The sequence below is a fragment of the Doryrhamphus excisus genome, chromosome 3, assembly GCF_030265055.1.
Source record: "Doryrhamphus excisus isolate RoL2022-K1 chromosome 3, RoL_Dexc_1.0, whole genome shotgun sequence".
NCBI lineage: Eukaryota > Metazoa > Chordata > Actinopteri > Syngnathiformes > Syngnathidae > Doryrhamphus > Doryrhamphus excisus.
Genome location: NC_080468.1, coordinates 17,250,253 through 17,268,973, shown reverse-complemented (window position 1 = coordinate 17,268,973; position 18,721 = coordinate 17,250,253). Strand labels below are relative to the sequence as shown.

The following is an 18,721-nucleotide window of genomic DNA, read 5'->3' as shown; positions in this document are numbered from 1 at the left end:
CACCTGTTTGTTGGTTTGTCCTCATGCACTGACATCCAAATAAAGTCACGGTTGCCTCCATTGTAAATGTACATACACGTTTTATTGAGCAACACAGGACATAAGTTACAGCGGCTCACTGAGCTCCGGCTTTGGGCGGCACCCACTCGTGGATCTTCTTGCGGGTGGTGGAGTAGGGCACGTACTGGTTGGGGCTGCCGCTCACGTTGAACTGGTGGACCTCGGCCAGAAACTTCTTGGGCTCCGGAGGGTGAGTGGTGGGGGGGTCGTCCGTCATGGAGTGGAGCCAGCGATGCCTGGGAGGGCGGGGGTCAGAAAATGACGTACAATTGATATTTGACTGAAAGATGAATGGTTTCAACAGTGACCAAGCTTAAGATCGAGGGGATACAAACCATTCTGCTGGCACCATGCTGCCGTCCACCTCCCATAAAGTGTTCTTTCCGTTCATCTCTGTGGTGTAGATCACCCAGCGATGTCGTCCTGAATTCAGTTTAATCAAACACACAAACACAGAGACAACAGGTAATGTATTAAATAATGCATATATAATAAATAGAACATCTTCTTGTCTGTTTAAATGTAAACATCCGAACGTCAGTGCCAACAATCACAGTGACAACAAGCTAGACTCACCAAAGAAATAGTGCTTCTTGTCCTCGTAGTATTTGTTTCCATATTTATCCACGCCAATCAGCGCTCCCGTCTTCACATCGTTTACTCTGTCGAATAACGTTCAAAGTTAGCTTTCAACACGCTCATTTTGTCGAAACAAAAAAAACAAACAATTCGTCCCCTAAACGTCGACACAAGTTTACTGGTAGCTGTCAACATGCTAGCTAAGCAATGTTAACAAATCCGGTGACCATTTATGTTGTTCTGCGTTTCATCGTCTTAGTTTCACTACAAAGTTCTCAAAATGACGTTAAACATTTTACCTAAAAAGCTGAAGAAGAAACCCTCTAACGCCACTGTGACCTCCTAGTTGTCCAAAAGCCCTTCGGACAATATTAACGTACTCCGCCATCTTTAGACGGAACTATTATGGGGTCGGAAGATGTTTCCTCATAACGTGTCCGGGTGACACCAAGCACGCTACTATGGTTCCACGTACGCGTCCCGTCGAAGCGTAATCAGAAGCGTTGAAGTCAAAATAACCACAGTATGCCAATATATATTGATATATTTTATTAAAAACTGTTGCCTGACAGTTAAGAATAAACGTTTGTGGGAGACTCTACCTCCACGCTGTTGATATTATAAAATAGTCACTGCTAATGTACAATCATGTGTAAACACATACTTCCCAGCAAGCTGGTGCAGATTTTGAGACAGTGTGATGAATGTCAAACAACCTGCAGAATTCATGTTACGATATGATTGTTGGCTTCACGAGCAAAAAAGGCACAATAACATACAAAAAAAACAGGTATCATTTCTTTGGAGTTGGGGACAAAATACATCCATGAGTAGTGCAACCAAAAAAAAAAACAAGTTTCTTTTCCACATTAAAAAAAACAAAACACAAAAAGGTGTGATTGAAAGTCAAACAAACCCTGACTACCAAGACGTGACAGCTTGTACTGCCTCTTCATACATTATAAATATCATAGAAAAAGGTCAATGTCGCTCTGTCATATACACAAAAATACCTACACGCCACTTCTGATGTGGCTTGACATTCTGACGCGTATGAAAAATAGATCAAAATGTTTCCTTCCAGTTTCCTCCAGGATGCTCTAAGACCCAAAATGTACGTCAGTAACTTGATATCTTGTAAAAAAAATCTTTGCTTTGGAGCACATCAAGCTGAGGGCAGAAAACAAACTTCCTGTTTCTTTGTCCAAGCCTGATTTTCACAGTAAAATGCTGCTTGGAATTCATTCAAAGGGAGAAATAAGGAATACTTCAATTTGCTTCAATGTTGTCCCCTCCCGGGGTGTCGGACTTCCTGCACTTCACCGAAACGGCCCCGGCGGGCGTTCGCTCTCACTTCCACAACCGCGACCTGCACCGACCTCGCCTGGCGTCGCTGAGCTTTGGAAGGCGAAGATATACACGTTTGGGAATAACTCTTTTCAAAAGGCGTCTGGTGTCCCATCTCGTTTTAGTCCTTCCTGACCTGGTGACCTGGCGACCCTTGACCCCTAGGCCTCATGCAGGTGGTTACTGTTCAAGGATCATGGCCTCCTGAAATGCTTCGATCCATCTACAGACATGAAAAAAGAAGATCATGAGGAAATGGCAGAGTGAGTACGATTAGGGTCGGGGTGGAAGGGAGGAAGTGTGAGTCTAAGTGTGTAAGGGTAAGGGTAAACGTAGGATAAGGGTGTGGGTAAGGGCAAGAGCAAAGGTTAGAGTTAGACTAAGAGGGGGGGTGGTGGTCAGGGTGAGGGTAATTAATGGGTATGGGTCGGGTTACAGTTAGCATAATGGTAATTAATGGGTATGGGTAGGGTTACAGTACATGGGGTATAGTAAGGGTCAGGGTAATTAATGGGTATGGGTAGGGTTACAGTTAGCATAATGGTAATTAATGGGTAAGGGTAGGGTTACAGTACATGGGGTATAGTGAGGGTCAGGGTAAGGGTAATTAATGGGTATGGGTAGTGTTACAGTACATGGGGTATAGTAATGGTCAGGGTAAGGGTAATTAATGGGTATGGGTCGGGTTACAGTTAGCATAATGGTAATTAATGGGTAAGGGTAGGGTTACAGTACATGGGGTATAGTAAGGGTCAGGGTAATTAATGGGTATGGGTAGGGTTACAGTTAGCATAATGGTAATTAATGGGTAAGGGTAGGGTTACAGTACATGGGGGTCAGGGTAAGGGTAATTAATGGGTATGGGTCGGGTTTCAATTAGCATAAGGGTAAGAGTTAGGGGTATGGGTAGGGTTACAGTACAGGGGTATAGTAATGGACAGGGTAATGGACAGGGTAATGGGTAGGGTTAGCGTTAGCGTCAGGGCGTGCGGCGTGCGGCACCTCTGGGCGGTGGGGATGTCGTCAGCTTTAAAGATGTAAAAAAGCGTGTTTTTATGGTAGAGCTTGAACTGCATCTTCTGGGCCGGCCCGTTCTTCTCCTCCCGGAGGAAGAAGCCCAGCAAGGGCTGACTCTCTAGCGCCGCCACGTCCTAAATGGGGGGGGGGGGGGAGAAGTGACGGTAAATGAAGCGCGCCCCGGCAGAGATAAAGAACCACAGAAGCTTGCGTGCGGGAGAACCTCGCTGGCGGCGTAGGTGTACAACACTTTATTCTTGATGACGAACCACAGACGCTTCCACTGCTTCTTGTTGCCCTTTGACCTGTTCAGGTAGCCGCTCATAGACGAGTTTTCCGTGTTGGCCGACACCTGCCGAGGACAGCCTTGGTCACATGACTGCTGGGACACCATTCTGTTGTGACGCTCACCTCTTTTAGCGCTGCCGGGATCTTCTTCTGTTTTCTGGTGAAGGAGAAGGCTCCGGATTTGATGGGCGACACCGACGACGAGGCGCGGCGGTCACCTAAACGACATCGGCACGTATGACAACGCTTGTTGGGCATGTTGAGTATGTTCTACCAAGTGGTGGAAATGGCTGAAGCAGTTGGAGCTGCAGTTTGGTTGACGGGGCAGGAAACGGTTCCACACTAATATACATCAACCCATCCATTCTCTATGTGGTTTTTCCTCACTAGGGTCGCGGACTCGTGTACATGCTAATGTACAAGTCCAATTCCATACAACGGTATAACCTGCCAAGCCATGTGGTACACGTCCAAACGTACTGTTCTCCTGCAGTTTGGCAAAGCAGTGGTCGCACACCCGCGCCGGCTGGTTCTTCAGGTACTCCAGGTAGTACTTGTTGGCCGAGCAGGCCTGACACACCACCTGCCGGGGGCGAAGGCGGGAATTAACACATCGGTGAGAAGAAGAACGGGGAGGCACGCAGGAAGCCGAGCGCCGCCCACCTTGCCGCAGGCCCGACAGTGATGGCGCCTCCAGGTGAGGGTGAACTCGCAGGTGCAGATCATGCACATGGTGGCCCTGAGGTCCGGGATCCAGATGGGAGCCTTGGAACCCAGAGGAGCGCCGCTGTCAAGGACGCCGTCGGCCTGGGTGGGGGGCAGACACAGTGAGCCAGATGGACGGCGGGCTGGCGAGAACCCGTGCGGACGTCACGTCACCTCCTCCTGGCTGCGGCTGGATATGAAGGTTATTTTCTTCTTGGTGTGGTCGTCGATGGCTCTGGCGATGGCCTCCAGCCACTCGTCTCTCTCTGTCGCCGAGCTGAAGGCGGGGAAAGAAGACGTGAGCTTCTTCACGTACCGTGGCGGACGACCGTGGAGGTCTTCTCACCTGGCCGAGAGGATGAAGGAGCGCTCCACGCTCTCGATGTTCAGCTCGTTCTGGTACGCCTCCTGGCTGGGCTTGCTCACCTGGCAAGGAAGCGGACGTTCGGCGTCATCGCTCGGACCAAGGACCAGCGCGTTGAGCCAGCCGTGTCCTACTCACCTTCATCCCGGCCAAGGAGAGCACGCAGTTGAGTTTGTACTGGGCAGACTGGACCGGCGTGGTGTACATGAGGGCGTCGTTGAACTGCGGACACAAATGCGGCCGTTAGGACCAGACAGGGGAAGGGGGGAAGGGGGGGCGTGGAGCGGTCGGGGACGGTTCCTCACCAGGAAGAACACCCGGGGCTGCATGACCTTCCGTGACAGCTTCATGAGCGTGCCCTCCTTCAGGAACACCTGCACACGTTTGACACAGCGACCTTCAGCGTGACCCGAGGTGACCTTGAATGTCATTTCAGTCTGCCGACTAGGCTCACCCTGCCCGGCTGGACTATCTCGTGGTGGCCGTTCAGGCTGTACTGAATCTGCATCAGTTTCTGGAAGTTGTCCTGCCAACGAGGCCCCAGGAGAAAAAACAGCGGGAGAAATACGAGGAGGTTAGGAGATCGATGCTAGCAATCAGAAAAAAAATGGAGCGTTCCTCACCCCTTGTTTCATGATGTCGTTGGCGTGGTTGGCAACTTCCTTCACGATGCCGAGGGCCGCTGCACGGACGACATTTATGGAGGACATCAGAAGAGCCCCCAGTGCGCTCGATAAGCACGTATTGTGTATGTTTGCTCTTTTCTTATTCTTAATTTTTATTAGGGATGTCAAACTATTACAAATTTTAATCAGGTTACGTTTTATTTTGTGTTGAAAATAACCTGAAAAGTTCTGCATGGATTTGAATGAAATGTTCAGAAATTGTCAAAAATGGGACACAATTACATTTTGGGGGCAATCCAAAATGTAAAATTCAAAATTTTCCCACTTTTCTGTAAAGCTGCTGCATAAACGCTTAGCAATGTCATGCTAGGTGTTGCTAGCATTACCATACTTGCATTCATTCATTCATTCATTTTCTACCGCTTTTTCCTCACGAGGGTCACGGGGGTGCTGGAGCCTATCCCAGCTGTCTTTGGGCGAGAGGGGATACACCCTGGACTGGTGGCCAGCCAATCACAGGGCACATATAGACAAACAACCATTCACACTCACATTCATACCTATGGACAATTTGGAGTGGCTAATTAACCTAGCATGTTTTTGGAATGTGGGAGGAAACCGGAGTACCCGGAGAAAACCCACGCATGCACGAGGAGAACATGCAAACTGGTCTCCTAGCGGTGAGGTCTGCGCGCTAACCACTAGACCACCGTGCCGCCCCACCATACTCGCGTATTTAGCTATTTACACATACAAACACGTAGCATGATCATGTTAGGTGCAACTAGGTCATGCTAGGTACTAGCATGATATATACACAATGTCTTGTTTTCCGCTATCATGTCTACGATGGGCTGCACGGTGGACGAGTGGTTAGCATGCTGGCTTCACAGCTAGGAGTTCCGTTCCACCCTCGGGCATTTCTGTGTGGAGTTTGCTTGTTATCCCATAACAACAACAACAACAACAATAATAATAATAATAAGTTGGTATAGGTTGACCTATCAGAGTCGGTCGGGCGTGCAACCAATTAACCGTGATTAAATGAGGGCGTGGCCACGGTGTCCCACCTTGTGTGTCCTTGTAGTCCTCGGAGTCCTGCGGCAGATTCTTTAGGTAGTCTGGGACAAGAAGAAAAACAAAAGTGTTTGGACTTGTTTTGAGATTTTTCCGGTCCACTAGGTGTCAGTGTAGAGTAAGGGAACGACTCACCTGTGAGCAGCAGCTGGTACTGAGGGATCCTCTGGACCGGCTTCAGCAGGTAGTGTTTCAGAGCCAGACTGGCACAGCGAGGACTTATCTGGACCAAGACAAGCACTGGATTAGGAACCACAAAAAAACCCTGACGGATAGGCCTTGTATGTGGACTTTATGGTGTATAAAGTAAGGACACAAATTGTCTGGCAGTCCCTGAACACACCATAGTCGTGTGCTGTCACATCATCATTCAATTGTGGTGAGTGGATATACATTTTAATAATTACAAGAACGTCAAGCTAGGAGGCGGTTCTACCTCAAAGTCCTTGACGACGGCGGCAAAGGGGGGGTTTTTCCTGCACTGCTCGTCCAAAAGTGCCACGTTGTTGTCAAACTGGCGGATGTAGGTGGAGTACATCTTCAGGTACGGGCCCTTCTGGACGAAGATGTCTGACAGGCGCTGGTGCTGGCTCCTGCGTACACACACACGCACATTGAGGATGCGGGGCGTTCCTGCGGGATGAAACGGAAGCTCGCCCCCCCCCCAAGCGTACCAGTGCGCCACCCTCTCCTCCAGCTCCCTCAGCAGGTCCTTGTTGAGCTGGTAGAGCTGAGGCAGGTAGTACAGGATCTGGCTGAGGACCCGCTCGTCCACCACCGGCTTCCCGTTCTGCCGCGTCGCCTTGGCGACCGCATCCCGAAAGTCCTGGGGAGAGAGTCAAGTGAGGCCGTGGTGCGAGAACACAGTGTGTGTGTGTTTCAGCGGAGTCAGCGCTCCGGACTCTGCCATGTGCCAACACACACATCCACCTGGAAGGAAGCAGGGAGGCCGCACGCACGCACACACACACGCACGCACGCACACACACACACTTTTAACACATCGCCTTCTTTAGCATGTTCATTTGAGCGTTTATGTCCTATGAAATAGCTAATTATTATGATTATATTATGCTATATACAAGCACTGTTGTAAACACATCACCCGGACAGCTCGCCACAAGCATGCACACACTCCATTGCAGTGTGTGTGTGTGTGTGTGTGTGTGTGTGTGCGCGCGCTCAGAGGTCAGCTCTGTGGCAGCAGGAAGCAGCTGCCGCCTCCGCGGGCAGAAAAGAATTCGAGCTGACCCGATTTCTTGGACAGAACCGGGCCACCTTTCGGGACGCTGCTTTCTACTGAGGGCGTGGCGGCCATTGCCGACGACCCCGTGACCTTTGGCAAGGTCACCCCCATGATTCACGCGGCACGACACTTACTATGTGCAGAAGCTTGAGGACGTCCACAAACCTGAGGAGAGAGAGAGCGCAGAGTCAGCAACGGGGCTGCTGGGTAATTGCCGGCTCATTGCCACTCACACTTTCTCCGAGCTCATGATCTCCTGGGCGATGTGCACCACCTTCCTCCTCTTGGTCTCGTCCTCCAGCTGCGGGGGTGAGATTGTTAATGGCAGCCGAATGCGACCCCCACCCCCGGGTGGTGGGGTCTGGTGAGCTAACAAGTGCTAACATTACACTAGCACGTCAACAGCAACATCATGCTAGCTTTGCCTGCTACGAAGAAAACCATCACGTCAGTAGCTGACTGACAGCTCGCTGGCAAGGCTGCGTTTTTAAGATGTGCAGTGAAGCCTGCTTTACGCCGTTGTGTTAAACTGGCCTCGGCGGTCTGAGCCACCATCATAAAAAAAAACACTCTACAAACGAATTTGAAGATGTTGCTAGCTTGACCGTAAACACAGCTGCTAACATAAAATTCCGATGAGGTTCGTAAAATTTCCGACAAATTTTTGGGAGTCATATGCTTCCAAGGTCGATCGTGGCTACGAATCCACTATCAGGAAGGAAGCCAAAGGTTAGCGACTAGCTACGTGTGCTAGGGTGCTAACGCTAACCGACACGTTCACAGTAAAGTCATGCTAGGTTAGCCTAGCTGCTGGAGGAAAAACAACATAGTCAAACGTGCAGCTCCCACGTCTGCAGCTGACTGAGGTTACCATAGGGGTGTCACTTTAAGATGTGTAGCGAAGCCTTCTTTATTTGTGTCATGCTACTACAGCATGTACGACATAACTAAATCCAGCATAATAATAAGACGTCACCTGTCTGTCGGCCTCCTCCACGTGCTCCTTGCTGGAGGTGGAGCTGTTGTCCTCCTCATCCGAACTGTGGGGGTCCTCCTCCTCAGAGTGGACGTCCCTCCTCGGCCAATCACTGCTCGACAAAAGGCAATGGAGTCAAGACTGCTTCAGCAGCCGCCGCCAATGTTTACTCCACGAAGGCCGTGGTGCTAAAACGTGCACGGGCGGCGGAGTGCAAGCGCAAACGTGTCGGCCTCTGATGTTTTGATCGGGTTCTGTCGTTGGGAGATGAATTATCTCCACTGGAGGGGAGGGGGGGCTTAAGAAGAAAACATACAGTGTACCGAGGGTCTCTCTTCCCCCAAAAGACCCGTGGGTCAGCGTGGCGTGGAGCATCGGGTACAAAGCGCCACTTTGTTTACAGCTTCTCGCATGAAGTCAACAGATGCCTGGCAGGCGGCGCGGTGGCTATCTGGCACGCAAATGCGTTCTCGACGCTCAGCGCAATTGACGAGCGGGCTGGTTGGACGGCTGCTCGACACGTCCGCTAAAGTCTGTTCATGCCGTGAATGCTTGAGCAAAAACGCTTTGGCGCAACAATTAAATATGGACCGCCACAAACGAAAAGCACTCAGGGGCGGCTCTGTCTTGTTTGTTTGTGACCGTCCAAGTTGTACAAATTAGCATTGCCACAAATAGCTTGTCTTCTACATGAAACATTTGGTAGGATGTCAACAAAAGAGCTGGTATTCTCTGAAGGTCTGGGAGGAGGTCTGAGAGGAGGTCTTAGAGGAGGTCTGAGGTTAAGTACTGAGGTTAAGCAAAGGCTAAACACAGAGCGAGGAGGGCCAGGCCGAGGCTGGCGGTCGCCGCACATTTATTTTCCCAGTCCTGGAGCGCCGTGCGGCGTTAGCAAGATGCTCAGACATTTCCTGCCCGGCACGCTGAAAATAACCCAGAGGAAGACGACGGGCCGACCTGTGGCACGTCCGAGCTCCGCTTGGATTCCGCGCCACTGACTGGAGCTGATGTCACCTGAGAGGCCCCGGGGGTCGGGACCAGGATTCAGACACGCTGGCCGTGTTTAATGACCCAACGGTGCCGTGCGGTTTCTTGTACATGTATTCATTCATGGTGGCCCGCCACAGACCAGATTTGGTGCTAGCTAGCTGCCCTCGCTCGTATATAAAGGGAGTGAATGTAACGCACCTGGTCTTTTAGGAAAGACAGGAAGTGCATTTACGTCCTACGAAAGCCACGCCTCTGGTCCGGGTAAACACGGCCCCTCTACAAGCCCCGGGGCACGGGCAGTGCCAACAGATTGTAGTCCTGAGGGAAACGCTGCGTGAACACGTACCTGCCGTCCTCCTGGAACCTCTGGTAAGGGTCCTGCGCCTCGTAGATGTCCGAGTCGGCGCCGTCGGGGTCATGTGACCAGCCCGGCCTGCCGCTGTGAAAGGGCAGGTTCATGTACTCCGGGATCTCCTCGTAGAGCGGAACGTTCTCGTATTCCACGTCATCGCAGTCCCCGCTGAGGTCCACCTCCCCAATGCAGCTGCTAGGTCGCTCCGGGCCTTTGCGGCCGCCCCGCTTGGAGTCCACGTTGGTACAGTCCAGGGAGTGTCCTCCCTTGGCCAGCAGCTTCGGAAGCATCTTCACGGACACGCGAAGTTCCAGCAGCTTCCGGAAGGAGAGGCTCCTCTTCTGGGGGTCAAGGCCTGCGGGGGTCGCCAGGTCGGCGGCAGAGAAGGACTGCGCCCGCTGTTTGCCCCCGAGCGCCGGGGGGGCTCGGCTCTTGGGAGGCACACTGCTCCTGCTGGGCACCTGGCGGCTGAAGAAGGTGACGCACGGTCGAGTGAAACGCCACGGCGTCTTCTCCTGGGGAGGGGCGGGTAGTTCTCTCATGGGGCCGTGAGGAGGGGCTGGGGGGCAGACGGAGGGAGGCGGTGGGGCGGGCAGGCTGTGTCTCTGAGGTTTTCGGGGCGGCGGCCTCACCGACTGCGGGTCGTCAGCGGAGAGGGCCTTCCTGGCGTGAAGCGGGGGAGGGGGACAACCCAGCTTGATCTGCTTGGGGAGGCTGTGAGTGACGGGGTAGCGCTTAAAGTCGCCGTAGCCGCCGTCCTCCTCCTCGCAGTCCGCCTCGCGTTGCCCCGCACCGTCAAGGCCGCTCAGCAGCTCCGGCTGGGAGAGCAGACTGAGGGAGTGAGAGGTGTTTTTGTTCAGTGTCATGGACAAGTGGAGCATTCTGTGGAGGCGAGGTGACAGGGAGTTCTGTCGGGGAGGGGGGACAGGTGCGCTCGGCCCAGCCTCACCGGGGCTTAAGACTTCCTGGGAAGGAGAACCACTGGAGTCCTGTTTCAGCTCCTTGGGATTCTCCACCTGGTCCTGGACTCCTCCCTCCACACCGTCCTGCCTCACTAGGGTGGGCTTCTTAAACCGCCGAGGTTGGGGGACGGGAAGAGGCTTACTTGGGGGGGCGGGGACGGTCAAATCAGGGTGTGCACAGGTGATGCTTTCTTCCTGGGGGTGCTCCGCCGCAGGAGTGGAGATGATGATGCTGCCTGCAACATCACAGATGACATCTGCTGACCCTGGATCAGCGCCGTCCTTGTCCTCACGTGGCTCTTTGACCAGCCGGTCCAAGTGCCTCTGTCTCTGAGGCTTGTCCCGGGGAATTTTGTTGACCCCCTCGCTCCTCTGGGGGCACACGCACTCCTCTTCGTGAATCCCGTTCTTTGGTTCGTATGTTTTGTGCACGCCGTTTTCCAGTTGCCGGCACTGGGAGCAGTCCCGCTCCGCGCAAGAGCAGGTGGGAATGATGTAGTCCGATTCCCGCTCGACAGCCTCGGATAGAATCCCATTTTTGGCATTGAGAAGCGAGAGGCCATCCTCTAGCGCCGCCTCCTGGTCCTGAGATAAGATAAGGTGGCCGCCGGGTTGGGGTGGCGGCGGGGGCAAAGCTGTGGGGGCGGGTTTGGGGATGTAGGGCTTGGGGGCAACAGCCGGCTTGGTCCTCTTGAGGGTGGCAGGGGACGGCTGGGAGACGACGGCGGGCTGGGTGAGCACACCCGGTTTGGGGGCGATGGGCGGGGGGGAGGGCTTGGCGACAGAGGGAAGTTTAGGCTTGGGCGCTAATGGAGGCTTCTTCACACCTGCGTGGGGAAAATAAAGAATTCAAACGTGCTTTCATCAGAGACAGCTGCGAGCCGAAGTGGCGGCCGGGGTCAAACGGTCACCCTCTGGGGTCGGGGGGGAGCAACTGCGGGGTGAGTAATGTGTACAATAAACCACGCGTCACAGTTTTGGACGGAAGATGGGAGTACACTCTGACTCACTTATCTGAGAATTCACGAATCACGAATCCCTCGACCCTGCTGGGTCCTAGGGGCACTGCTTGATGAACAATTCACCGGTCTAAGAATTTGAGAATTACATTGTATTCAGCTCAAGTAGTCAACAGTAGCATCTCATTTGTCCGCAGTAATAAAGTTGTCCCTGTGACGTCACCCAGCAGTCTTTCCTGAAGGTACAGGCTCCATGTCCAAACGGACACCAAACTGCGTTAAGAATATAGCAAATTCTAACAAGATAGCCTTATAAACACGTTGTGGATGAATAAATTAGGACAAAACTTATGACTAAATGTGCAATGACGACCGAATTTTATTTCGGCAAACATATTAACATGATAGAAGGCGTGATTTTTTAATTAAACAACGATGAGCCCGTTTAAGGGAGCCGAGGCCGAGATCCACACATGACGATGATGCCGTCAAAGACCCTCATGTTGTTTCAAAGACAACATCCCAGCGAGGAAGACTTATTTACATGACTTGTCCGCGGAGTTTGGCTTCTTACGCGCCAGGTAACGCGAGCTCAGCGGACAAAAGCCCCCCAAAAGCAACGTTACATGACCATTGAAGCGGAAACGAAACCTTGGCTGAGGCTTATTTTGGATTTTCGACAAGTTGCAGCAACATCAGGACAGATGTTACAAACAAAGGATTTGACTCCATCCAGCTGCAAATGTGCCTCCTCCGCGAAGAGGGACTTTTATTGTGGTTTTTGTGAAGAGATCCCAAAATGAGGTTTAGTCCATCCTATTGTGCGCTTTTGGAAGCTATTTTCAGGAAAAGGCTGTAATTAAGTGCGGCCGTGTAACAGCAGTGGATGCTATCTTTGAGCAACACTCAAGTTGTTGTTTTTCTCCTCCGCGCACAACCTGAGGGTGCGTACCGAGAACTTAAAAAAAGTGCCATCGTGTTGGTTTTTAAGCTCGAAACAAACCTGTGGTGCTCATGACTCCAGACTTGCTCCTTCCTCCATGAGTAACGCAAAAGTACTTTCAATGGAAGAGCCAGAAGGTCTTCGTTCTTTGCTCCCTCGGCAACATTGTCACTTGGAAATCCGCTTTAGGGGGAGCAAACACTCCGCTCCGTCGCTGATGTCCCCTATGTCGCTCGCACATCCACCGTTAGAGACGTTATCTTTGCTGCTTTTCCCATTTTTCCAACGTTTTTCGGCTTCGGCAACTTCGTCGTTGGTGTCAAGTGGGAAATGACAACACCGGGGCAACTTCCTGTCGTCGTAACAACAAAAAAAATTTACTCTCTAAGTGACGAATTTGTAGCGACAGCTTCAACAGAATTTAGAATGTATACATTACAACTGGGATTAAATGTATATTCGAATTATATTTTACGGTTATTACACCGCGTTTGTTGTTTTATTTTGAAGAAATTGTCTTCATCTTCCGGCTGGATATTGTCACTGTACAGTTCATTTCCTCGCCTGCCTCCTCTAACGGTTTCCAGTGGCCACAGGGGGCGCTGTGACTACAAGCGTCGGGTCTCACGAAAGAAACACACAAAGGCCTCATGGGAGTTGTAGTTTTTTTTTAAAGTTTTTAACGAAACCGGCTAAACTACCAACTTCTACGCTTCTCTCTGCCCAGATTCCTGTCGCCGCCGGCGCTCAGAATGCACCGCGAGCTTCGCGCAGATGGAGGAGCGCAATGACGGAGGAGTTTGATGAAGATGTTGTGTTTGAGGTTTGTGTTTACGACGGCGTTGTTAGCCGATTGCTTTGTCATGCTGTCTGGCGTGGATGTCAAGCGGCGGCTAGCCGGTTAGCTTGCTAGCCAGTTAGGATAACGTAAACAAACACGGCTACAGTAAACACGCTGACAGGGCGCGCATAGTCCCAAGTGAGCTGCTTTGCTAGCTATGCTAAAGTTTGTTGTTATTGGCGCTACAGCGTCACACTACATTGAGGTGGGGCGGGGATGACCAGACAGACAGAACCAATGCGTCGGTTCTGAAACACACACACACACACACACACACACATATAGGCATCTGGACTGCGACATGATCTCCCACTCTGTGTGACCATGGAAGTGAGTAACGCCGACATCATGTGTGTACTAATAGTGAGTAGATGGTAATCCAACTGAGATGCTCCCATGATGCTGCTGTACCCCCCCAGCTGTTGGTGAGGTAGACATCTTGCAAGGAGGACCATGACGTCCATTTATTGTGTTTCTCTTTGGGGAATTCTGGGGCACGATCCCGGCCACTGTCGCTGCCGATGCACCCATCCCTCCCACAGCCGCTTTCATTATTTAAGAATCTGTGTCTCCACTTTGCAGAACTCGCCTCTTTTCCAGTACCTGCACGATCTAGGCCACACCGACTTTGAGGCATGTCCGACAGCATCGCAGGAAGAGGAGGAGGAGGATGGCGGACTGGACGGCGATCCCGCCTCCGAGCAGGAAGGCCCACAAAGAGTGAGCATATTTCCTCATCTTTACGTGTTGACTTCATAGACTCTTTATAATCGTCCTCCACAGAGATGTTGTAGTTGTCTGTGGGAGTACATTGTGGTCGTGTACGACTACATGCACACATTGGAGGCCAACCTGGCTCCTCTTGCTGACATATTTAGTTTGGACCGCACCGATGACACGCTCGCTGTCATAGAGCATGCCCCTGGAACTTTCCACATGTGTCACGCTTCCTCTCCGAGGAGAGGACGGGAGGCTCTTGACAAGACAGGAAATGTGGCCCCTGAGCCGTTTCCTGGAGGCGGAGCTTCCCGGGAATGTCGTTTCTACAAAAGCTGCGAGTCAGCGAGAGCGCTCCAGCGGTCCACTAAGGAGATAAGCATGCTTGTTGTTTCACGTCACACATCAGTAATCAATCTGACTAATAACACCCCCCCCCCCCTCGCCCCTCTGGAAATGGGTCACCCCGGGGCAGGGGGCGAATTGATTTGCGCCCTGATTCTGCTGCACCGCCCGAAGTGTGTGGTGCGAATCGAGGTCCTCAGTACGGGAAATGTTGCCTTTTGGGACATTTTCTATGATTGTGGCGGCCTGTCACAAATACATTTTGGACCGCCACAAGTACATTTTGTTCCTCTCTCCTATCATCCTGTGTGTGTTGGTGCAGGGGGGCCTCCTGCGGACCCTGGCTGAAGCCTTGTGGAGATGGAGCCCAGTCCGGCAGGCGTCCTCGTCTCACAAGCTGGAGCAGCAGCTGGTCGGTAGAACGTGGCGCAGAACACGGCGCCGCCCCGGAAAGCGGACGGCACGCTGATCCCGCCTCCTCCCTTGCAGGACGCCATGTTGGGCCAGTACTCTGTGAAGTGCATTCTGGACCAGGACGTGCTGCTCCAGGAAGACGTGGAGCTCATCGAGCTGCTGGACCCCAGCCTGCTCACGCTGGGCTCGTCACCCGACCGAGGCGGCGCCCCGCCCCGCCCCGGTTTCTTTGCCACGCCCTCGTCCTGGTACTAAAAAGTAAAATAATCCATCTGATGCATTTCTACATCTTTCACATTTTTGTACTCTTGGTCCGTTCGTAGGGATGTGGCCGGTCTTGTTGGTCTGGCCGCAGTCCTGCTGGGTCTGGGCTCAGCATCCGGGGACCTGTGGTGGCTGGCCGTCGCCCCTTGGGGGCTGGCTCTCCTGGGCTGGGTGGGGCTGAGGGCGGCGGGCCTGTGGAGGCGGGGTCGAGCGCAGCGGGCCGTCCACGCCAGAGTGTCGCAGCTTCACACGCTGGTCCACAACAGCAAGACCCTGACGGGTTTGTCCCGGAAAGCCCTGCGTCTGGTCCAGGAGACGGAGGTCATCTCCAGAGGTTTCACCCTGTAAGGTTGCTCTTCCATCTTCATCCGTGTTGGAATCGTCATGTCCGCCGCATGCCGCATGCTCCACTTTCTTTTGTCCTGTCTCGTGATTGGTTGGTGTCCGCCTGCGTCTCGTTCTCGGTGTCACGTGTTTGTGTGTGTGATTCCCCTCTTGCCAATTCGGGACGTCTCCACAGTTGTATCACATTTCACTTGTCAAGTTTGCTCGACAGGGTGAGTGCAGCCGGCACCTTTAGCAGGGCGGGGCCGGGGGCGGTACCGCGGGGACAGCAGCTGATCGGCCTGAGGAAGGCCCTGTACCGGTCCCTCCGCTCCGCCTTCAGAGCCTCCAGGAGAGCCACGTGTCACATGCTCAAGGCATATCCTTTCCCGGGGAGGGTGACGGGGTGCATCTTGCTGCATTTTCTTCTTCCCCCTTAACTCCTCCCAACGTTCCCCCTGAGCTCAGAGATCGACAACGTGACCAACTACGTGTCGGCGGTGCCTCTGAAGGAGCTGGGTCTCGGCCTGGGGGTGGAGCATCTGGGTGACGAGCAGGCCCAGGAGCTGACCGACGACTACAGCCTCCCCGCCCTCAAGGTGGGGACGAGCTCGGCCGCACGCCGCTTGTTGAATGCTGACGCGTCCTGCTTTGACCTCTGCAGGTATTGTACCAGTTGTGGGTGGGGCAAAGCTCGGAGTGCTTCCGCAGATTGGCCCTTCTCTTGTCGCCCCGGCGACTGGAGGAGGAGCCAAAGGAAGCGGGCGGGCCCACGGAGGAGCCCTCCCCGCCTGCCTTGCATCGCTCCATCGCCACGGTGACCGAGCCTCTCCACCACGCCCTGACCGCCTGTCTCGGGGAGGTGCAGCGCAGCTACGACTTCCACCGTCACTTCCAGACGCAGGAGCGGACGCTGGGCTCAGACCGCAACGGCCGGGTCCGGGAGAAGTGCCGCGAGATCAACACTCTTCACACGTCCATCCGGAGCCTGCAGCTGCACCTCAAAGCCCTGCTCAGCGAGTGAGGCGCACGCGCTCCCGCTGCCGGCGCCATCCCCGATCCCAAACGCTGACGCCCCGTCTGCATCCTCCCCAGGATGATCATCCTGGAGGACGACCTGGAGAAGCTGATGGTGTCCAAGGAGCCGACGGAGCTGACTCTGGAGGGCTACCGGGACCTGAGCGAGCGGCTGCACCAGCTGGAGCCGCACATGCAGGCCAGCGCCGGCTGCTGGGACGATACCGTGGGCCAGGTGGAGCGCATGCTGAGGCGGGCCGGCGCGTGTCCAGGTGAGGGGAGTCGGACAGTGGGCCCTCGTTTGTGGCCCGTAATCGGTTCCGGTGATGAGTGAATTTCCATGATTCTTGATTTCTAAAGGGAATATTCATATATTACTCAGTATAACTTGTTTCCAAGTTTCAGTTTTCTGGAATCAGTTTTCTGACCAGTATAGAATACTACATATCACGACCTTGGCTACTTTGTTATTCTTGTATTTGACCTCATTTTTTACTAATCATCGGCCATATTCAACCATGACGCGGTATGATTTCTTAATGACTACGGAGGGATGGGCGTGTTTATCCTCCATCATGTCTGCAGGTACTACTGAGGCTCCAGACCAGTGTGGCACTCCCGAGTCTGAGCTCCCCGCCACTCCTCCGTCTTATCCCTTGATCCTGGACCGCGATCCGGTTCCTGAGGAGCTGGTGAGACGAGCCAACACGCTGAGAACCTCCAAGGTTAAAGCTAAAGGACTTTGTGTCCTTGCCGCAGGAGTGGGAGGCCTACGTGTCGGATTCAGACTCGGACGGAGGAGGGAAGGAGTCCTGGTGCGACATGTTGTCTCCGGAGGAACGGGAACGTCAGCGGCGAGAGCGGGAGGAGTCCCGTCGCGTCCTGTCGGAGCTCAAAGCGGTGCTGGGCTTTCGCGCGTCGGAGGGAGAGAGGATGAAGAGGAAGCAGATGCTCTTCAGCGACCAAGGTCTGCTTTGGTGTGCATGGCTTGTGCCCATCATGAAGGATGTCCAGGGAGCCGGGGAGGGTTGTTGGCTTTTTGGGTTGACTATTTCCTGTCCGGTCTTGCAGCTGCGGTGACGCCTTCAACTTGCGGTGCGAGCTCCGACATGGCAGACAGCGGTGACAAAGGAGGAAACGGCCACACAGAGTCCACGGCAGGAAACCAGGAGGAAGGAAGGCCTGACCCCTCCGACGAGCCGGTGACGGAGTTCAGCTGCGGTTCGGAGGCGGCGGGAGCGTCGGTGTTGGCCGGAGGAGGCGGCGTAGCTTCTGAGCTGCATCAGTACGACGGCGTCCCGGAGGAGGAGCTGGAGGAGCAGAACGGTATGGACTGGCCCCTGAAACCCAAAGTTCCTGCTTTCTCCGTGATGGACAGGCTGACGGAGATCCACGGCTCGGACGCGCTCAGCTTCAGCTCCGCCCTCGCCGCCCAGGTGGCGAAGCACTCACAGTCGCTCGTGAAACTGGAGGAGCAAACGTTTGGAGATGAGGAGGACGAGGAGGAGGAGGCAGTCGAGGAGCACTGAGCAAAGATTGAGATTGTCCTGATGAAGCAGCGCTTGTGTTAGCCTGCAGAGCTACGTAGTTCACGTCGTTCTCCATCCATCTTCCTGTACCGCTCTCTTGCTGTCCAAACTCAGGTACCAGAACCACTGAAACCACCTCTGACCTCATGTGTGAAGATTCTACTCGCTGTTCTTGAACCCAAATGGAACGGGACTTGTCTGGGCTTCTGGAAGAATGAGGTGCAAACATCCTGAAGGAAATAAAAGCAACGGTGGCTTTGAAGAGATCCATGTGGAACGCCACTCGTGTCAATTAGTTGTATTTGTTCAGAACATGTAGCATTGCGGTCAGAAAACCACAACTGTTGAGGAGGAAGTGGGATGCTCTTGTTATTGTCAGGGTCTTCTACATGTGGCTGTGCATATTTGGAAGTATTTTAAGACTTGTGACATCACCCACTAGTACTGTTCCGTGAGTATTTGCTTATTTCTGTCATGTGAGGGACAATCAACTGCTCTCTCTTTTCAAAGACGTCACCATAGAAGCGGGGACAGCCTTTCCTGGTCTACGCCCTGCCTTGTAGGGGAGGTTTATGTCCCTCGTGCGTTTTTTCCAACGTGAAATAAAATACCATTCAACAGCGTTTGGTGTATCTTAATGTCTTTTTTTTAAGCTGTTAGCTGCTCATGTATCACAGACTGAAATGGCAGGGGGGCTAATAAACAGGTTGGCCGGGTTACTTGATATGTTTTGGAGGAATCTGCATTTGTCTGGCCCACAACAGCTGGGGTGCCCCCGG

General features: G+C 53.2%; 3 protein-coding genes across 4 annotated transcripts; 1 reads left to right on the top strand and 2 right to left on the bottom strand.

Annotated features, from left to right (window-relative positions):
* Window positions 1-60: 60 nt before the first annotated feature.
* On the bottom strand, window positions 61-1,097 carry ndufa12 (NADH:ubiquinone oxidoreductase subunit A12). The gene is made up of 4 exons (XM_058066023.1): window positions 939-1,097; window positions 637-722; window positions 396-483; window positions 61-296 (listed from the first exon to the last, which is right to left on the bottom strand). The coding sequence occupies exons 1-4, from the start codon at window positions 1,025-1,027 to the stop codon at window positions 116-118; spliced, it is 444 nt and encodes a 147-aa protein (XP_057922006.1). The 5' UTR covers window positions 1,028-1,097; the 3' UTR covers window positions 61-115.
* Window positions 1,098-1,190: 93 nt separating this feature from the next.
* Window positions 1,191-13,876, bottom strand: LOC131125382 (FYVE, RhoGEF and PH domain-containing protein 6-like). Of its 2 annotated transcripts, XM_058066879.1 has the most exons (22): window positions 12,552-13,876; window positions 9,622-11,416; window positions 8,286-8,397; window positions 7,543-7,610; window positions 7,444-7,474; window positions 6,738-6,889; window positions 6,500-6,656; window positions 6,199-6,286; window positions 6,057-6,107; window positions 4,984-5,042; window positions 4,815-4,886; window positions 4,666-4,734; window positions 4,499-4,582; window positions 4,343-4,422; window positions 4,171-4,273; window positions 3,955-4,098; window positions 3,772-3,874; window positions 3,415-3,509; window positions 3,227-3,355; window positions 2,989-3,137; window positions 2,123-2,209; window positions 1,191-2,037 (listed from the first exon to the last, which is right to left on the bottom strand). In XM_058066879.1, the coding sequence occupies exons 1-21, from the start codon at window positions 12,562-12,564 to the stop codon at window positions 2,167-2,169; spliced, it is 3,597 nt and encodes a 1,198-aa protein (XP_057922862.1). In that variant the 5' UTR covers window positions 12,565-13,876; the 3' UTR covers window positions 1,191-2,037; window positions 2,123-2,166. The 2 variants fall into 2 exon arrangements, with proteins under 2 accessions (XP_057922862.1, XP_057922861.1); XM_058066878.1 differs by having other exon boundaries at window positions 1,191-2,209.
* Window positions 12,139-18,588, top strand: vezt (vezatin, adherens junctions transmembrane protein). Its single transcript, XM_058066880.1, has 12 exons — window positions 12,139-13,314; window positions 13,915-14,052; window positions 14,717-14,806; window positions 14,884-15,056; window positions 15,132-15,416; window positions 15,617-15,775; window positions 15,848-15,995; window positions 16,061-16,416; window positions 16,492-16,685; window positions 16,999-17,105; window positions 17,173-17,380; window positions 17,485-18,588. Exons 1-12 carry the CDS (start codon window positions 13,279-13,281, stop codon window positions 17,940-17,942), a joined length of 2,352 nt encoding a protein of 783 aa, XP_057922863.1. The 5' UTR covers window positions 12,139-13,278; the 3' UTR covers window positions 17,943-18,588.
* The last annotated feature ends 133 nt before the right edge of the window (window positions 18,589-18,721 follow it).

Bases quoted from the DNA above. Each gene is read 5' to 3' on its own strand.
- ndufa12 (XM_058066023.1), bottom strand. From the start codon at position 1,027: ATGGCGGAGTACGTTAATATTGTCCGAAGGGCTTTTGGACAACTAGGA. The intron at 723-938 runs GTAAAATGTTTA...GTTATTCGACAG, and splicing joins TTTCTTCTTCAGCTTTTTAG to AGTAAACGATGTGAAGACGG. The intron at 297-395 runs GTTTGTATCCCC...CCGCCCTCCCAG, and splicing joins AGCATGGTGCCAGCAGAATG to GCATCGCTGGCTCCACTCCA.
- LOC131125382 (XM_058066878.1), bottom strand. The intron at 7,475-7,542 runs GTGAGTGGCAAT...CTCTCTCCTCAG, and splicing joins ATCATGAGCTCGGAGAAAGT to GTTTGTGGACGTCCTCAAGC. The intron at 4,274-4,342 runs GTGAGAAGACCT...CCCCGCCTTCAG, and splicing joins TCCTTCATCCTCTCGGCCAG to CTCGGCGACAGAGAGAGACG.
- vezt (XM_058066880.1), top strand. From the start codon at position 13,279: ATGACGGAGGAGTTTGATGAAGATGTTGTGTTTGAG. The intron at 14,807-14,883 runs GTCGGTAGAACG...CCTCCCTTGCAG, and splicing joins ACAAGCTGGAGCAGCAGCTG to GACGCCATGTTGGGCCAGTA. The intron at 17,381-17,484 runs GTCTGCTTTGGT...CCGGTCTTGCAG, and splicing joins GATGCTCTTCAGCGACCAAG to CTGCGGTGACGCCTTCAACT.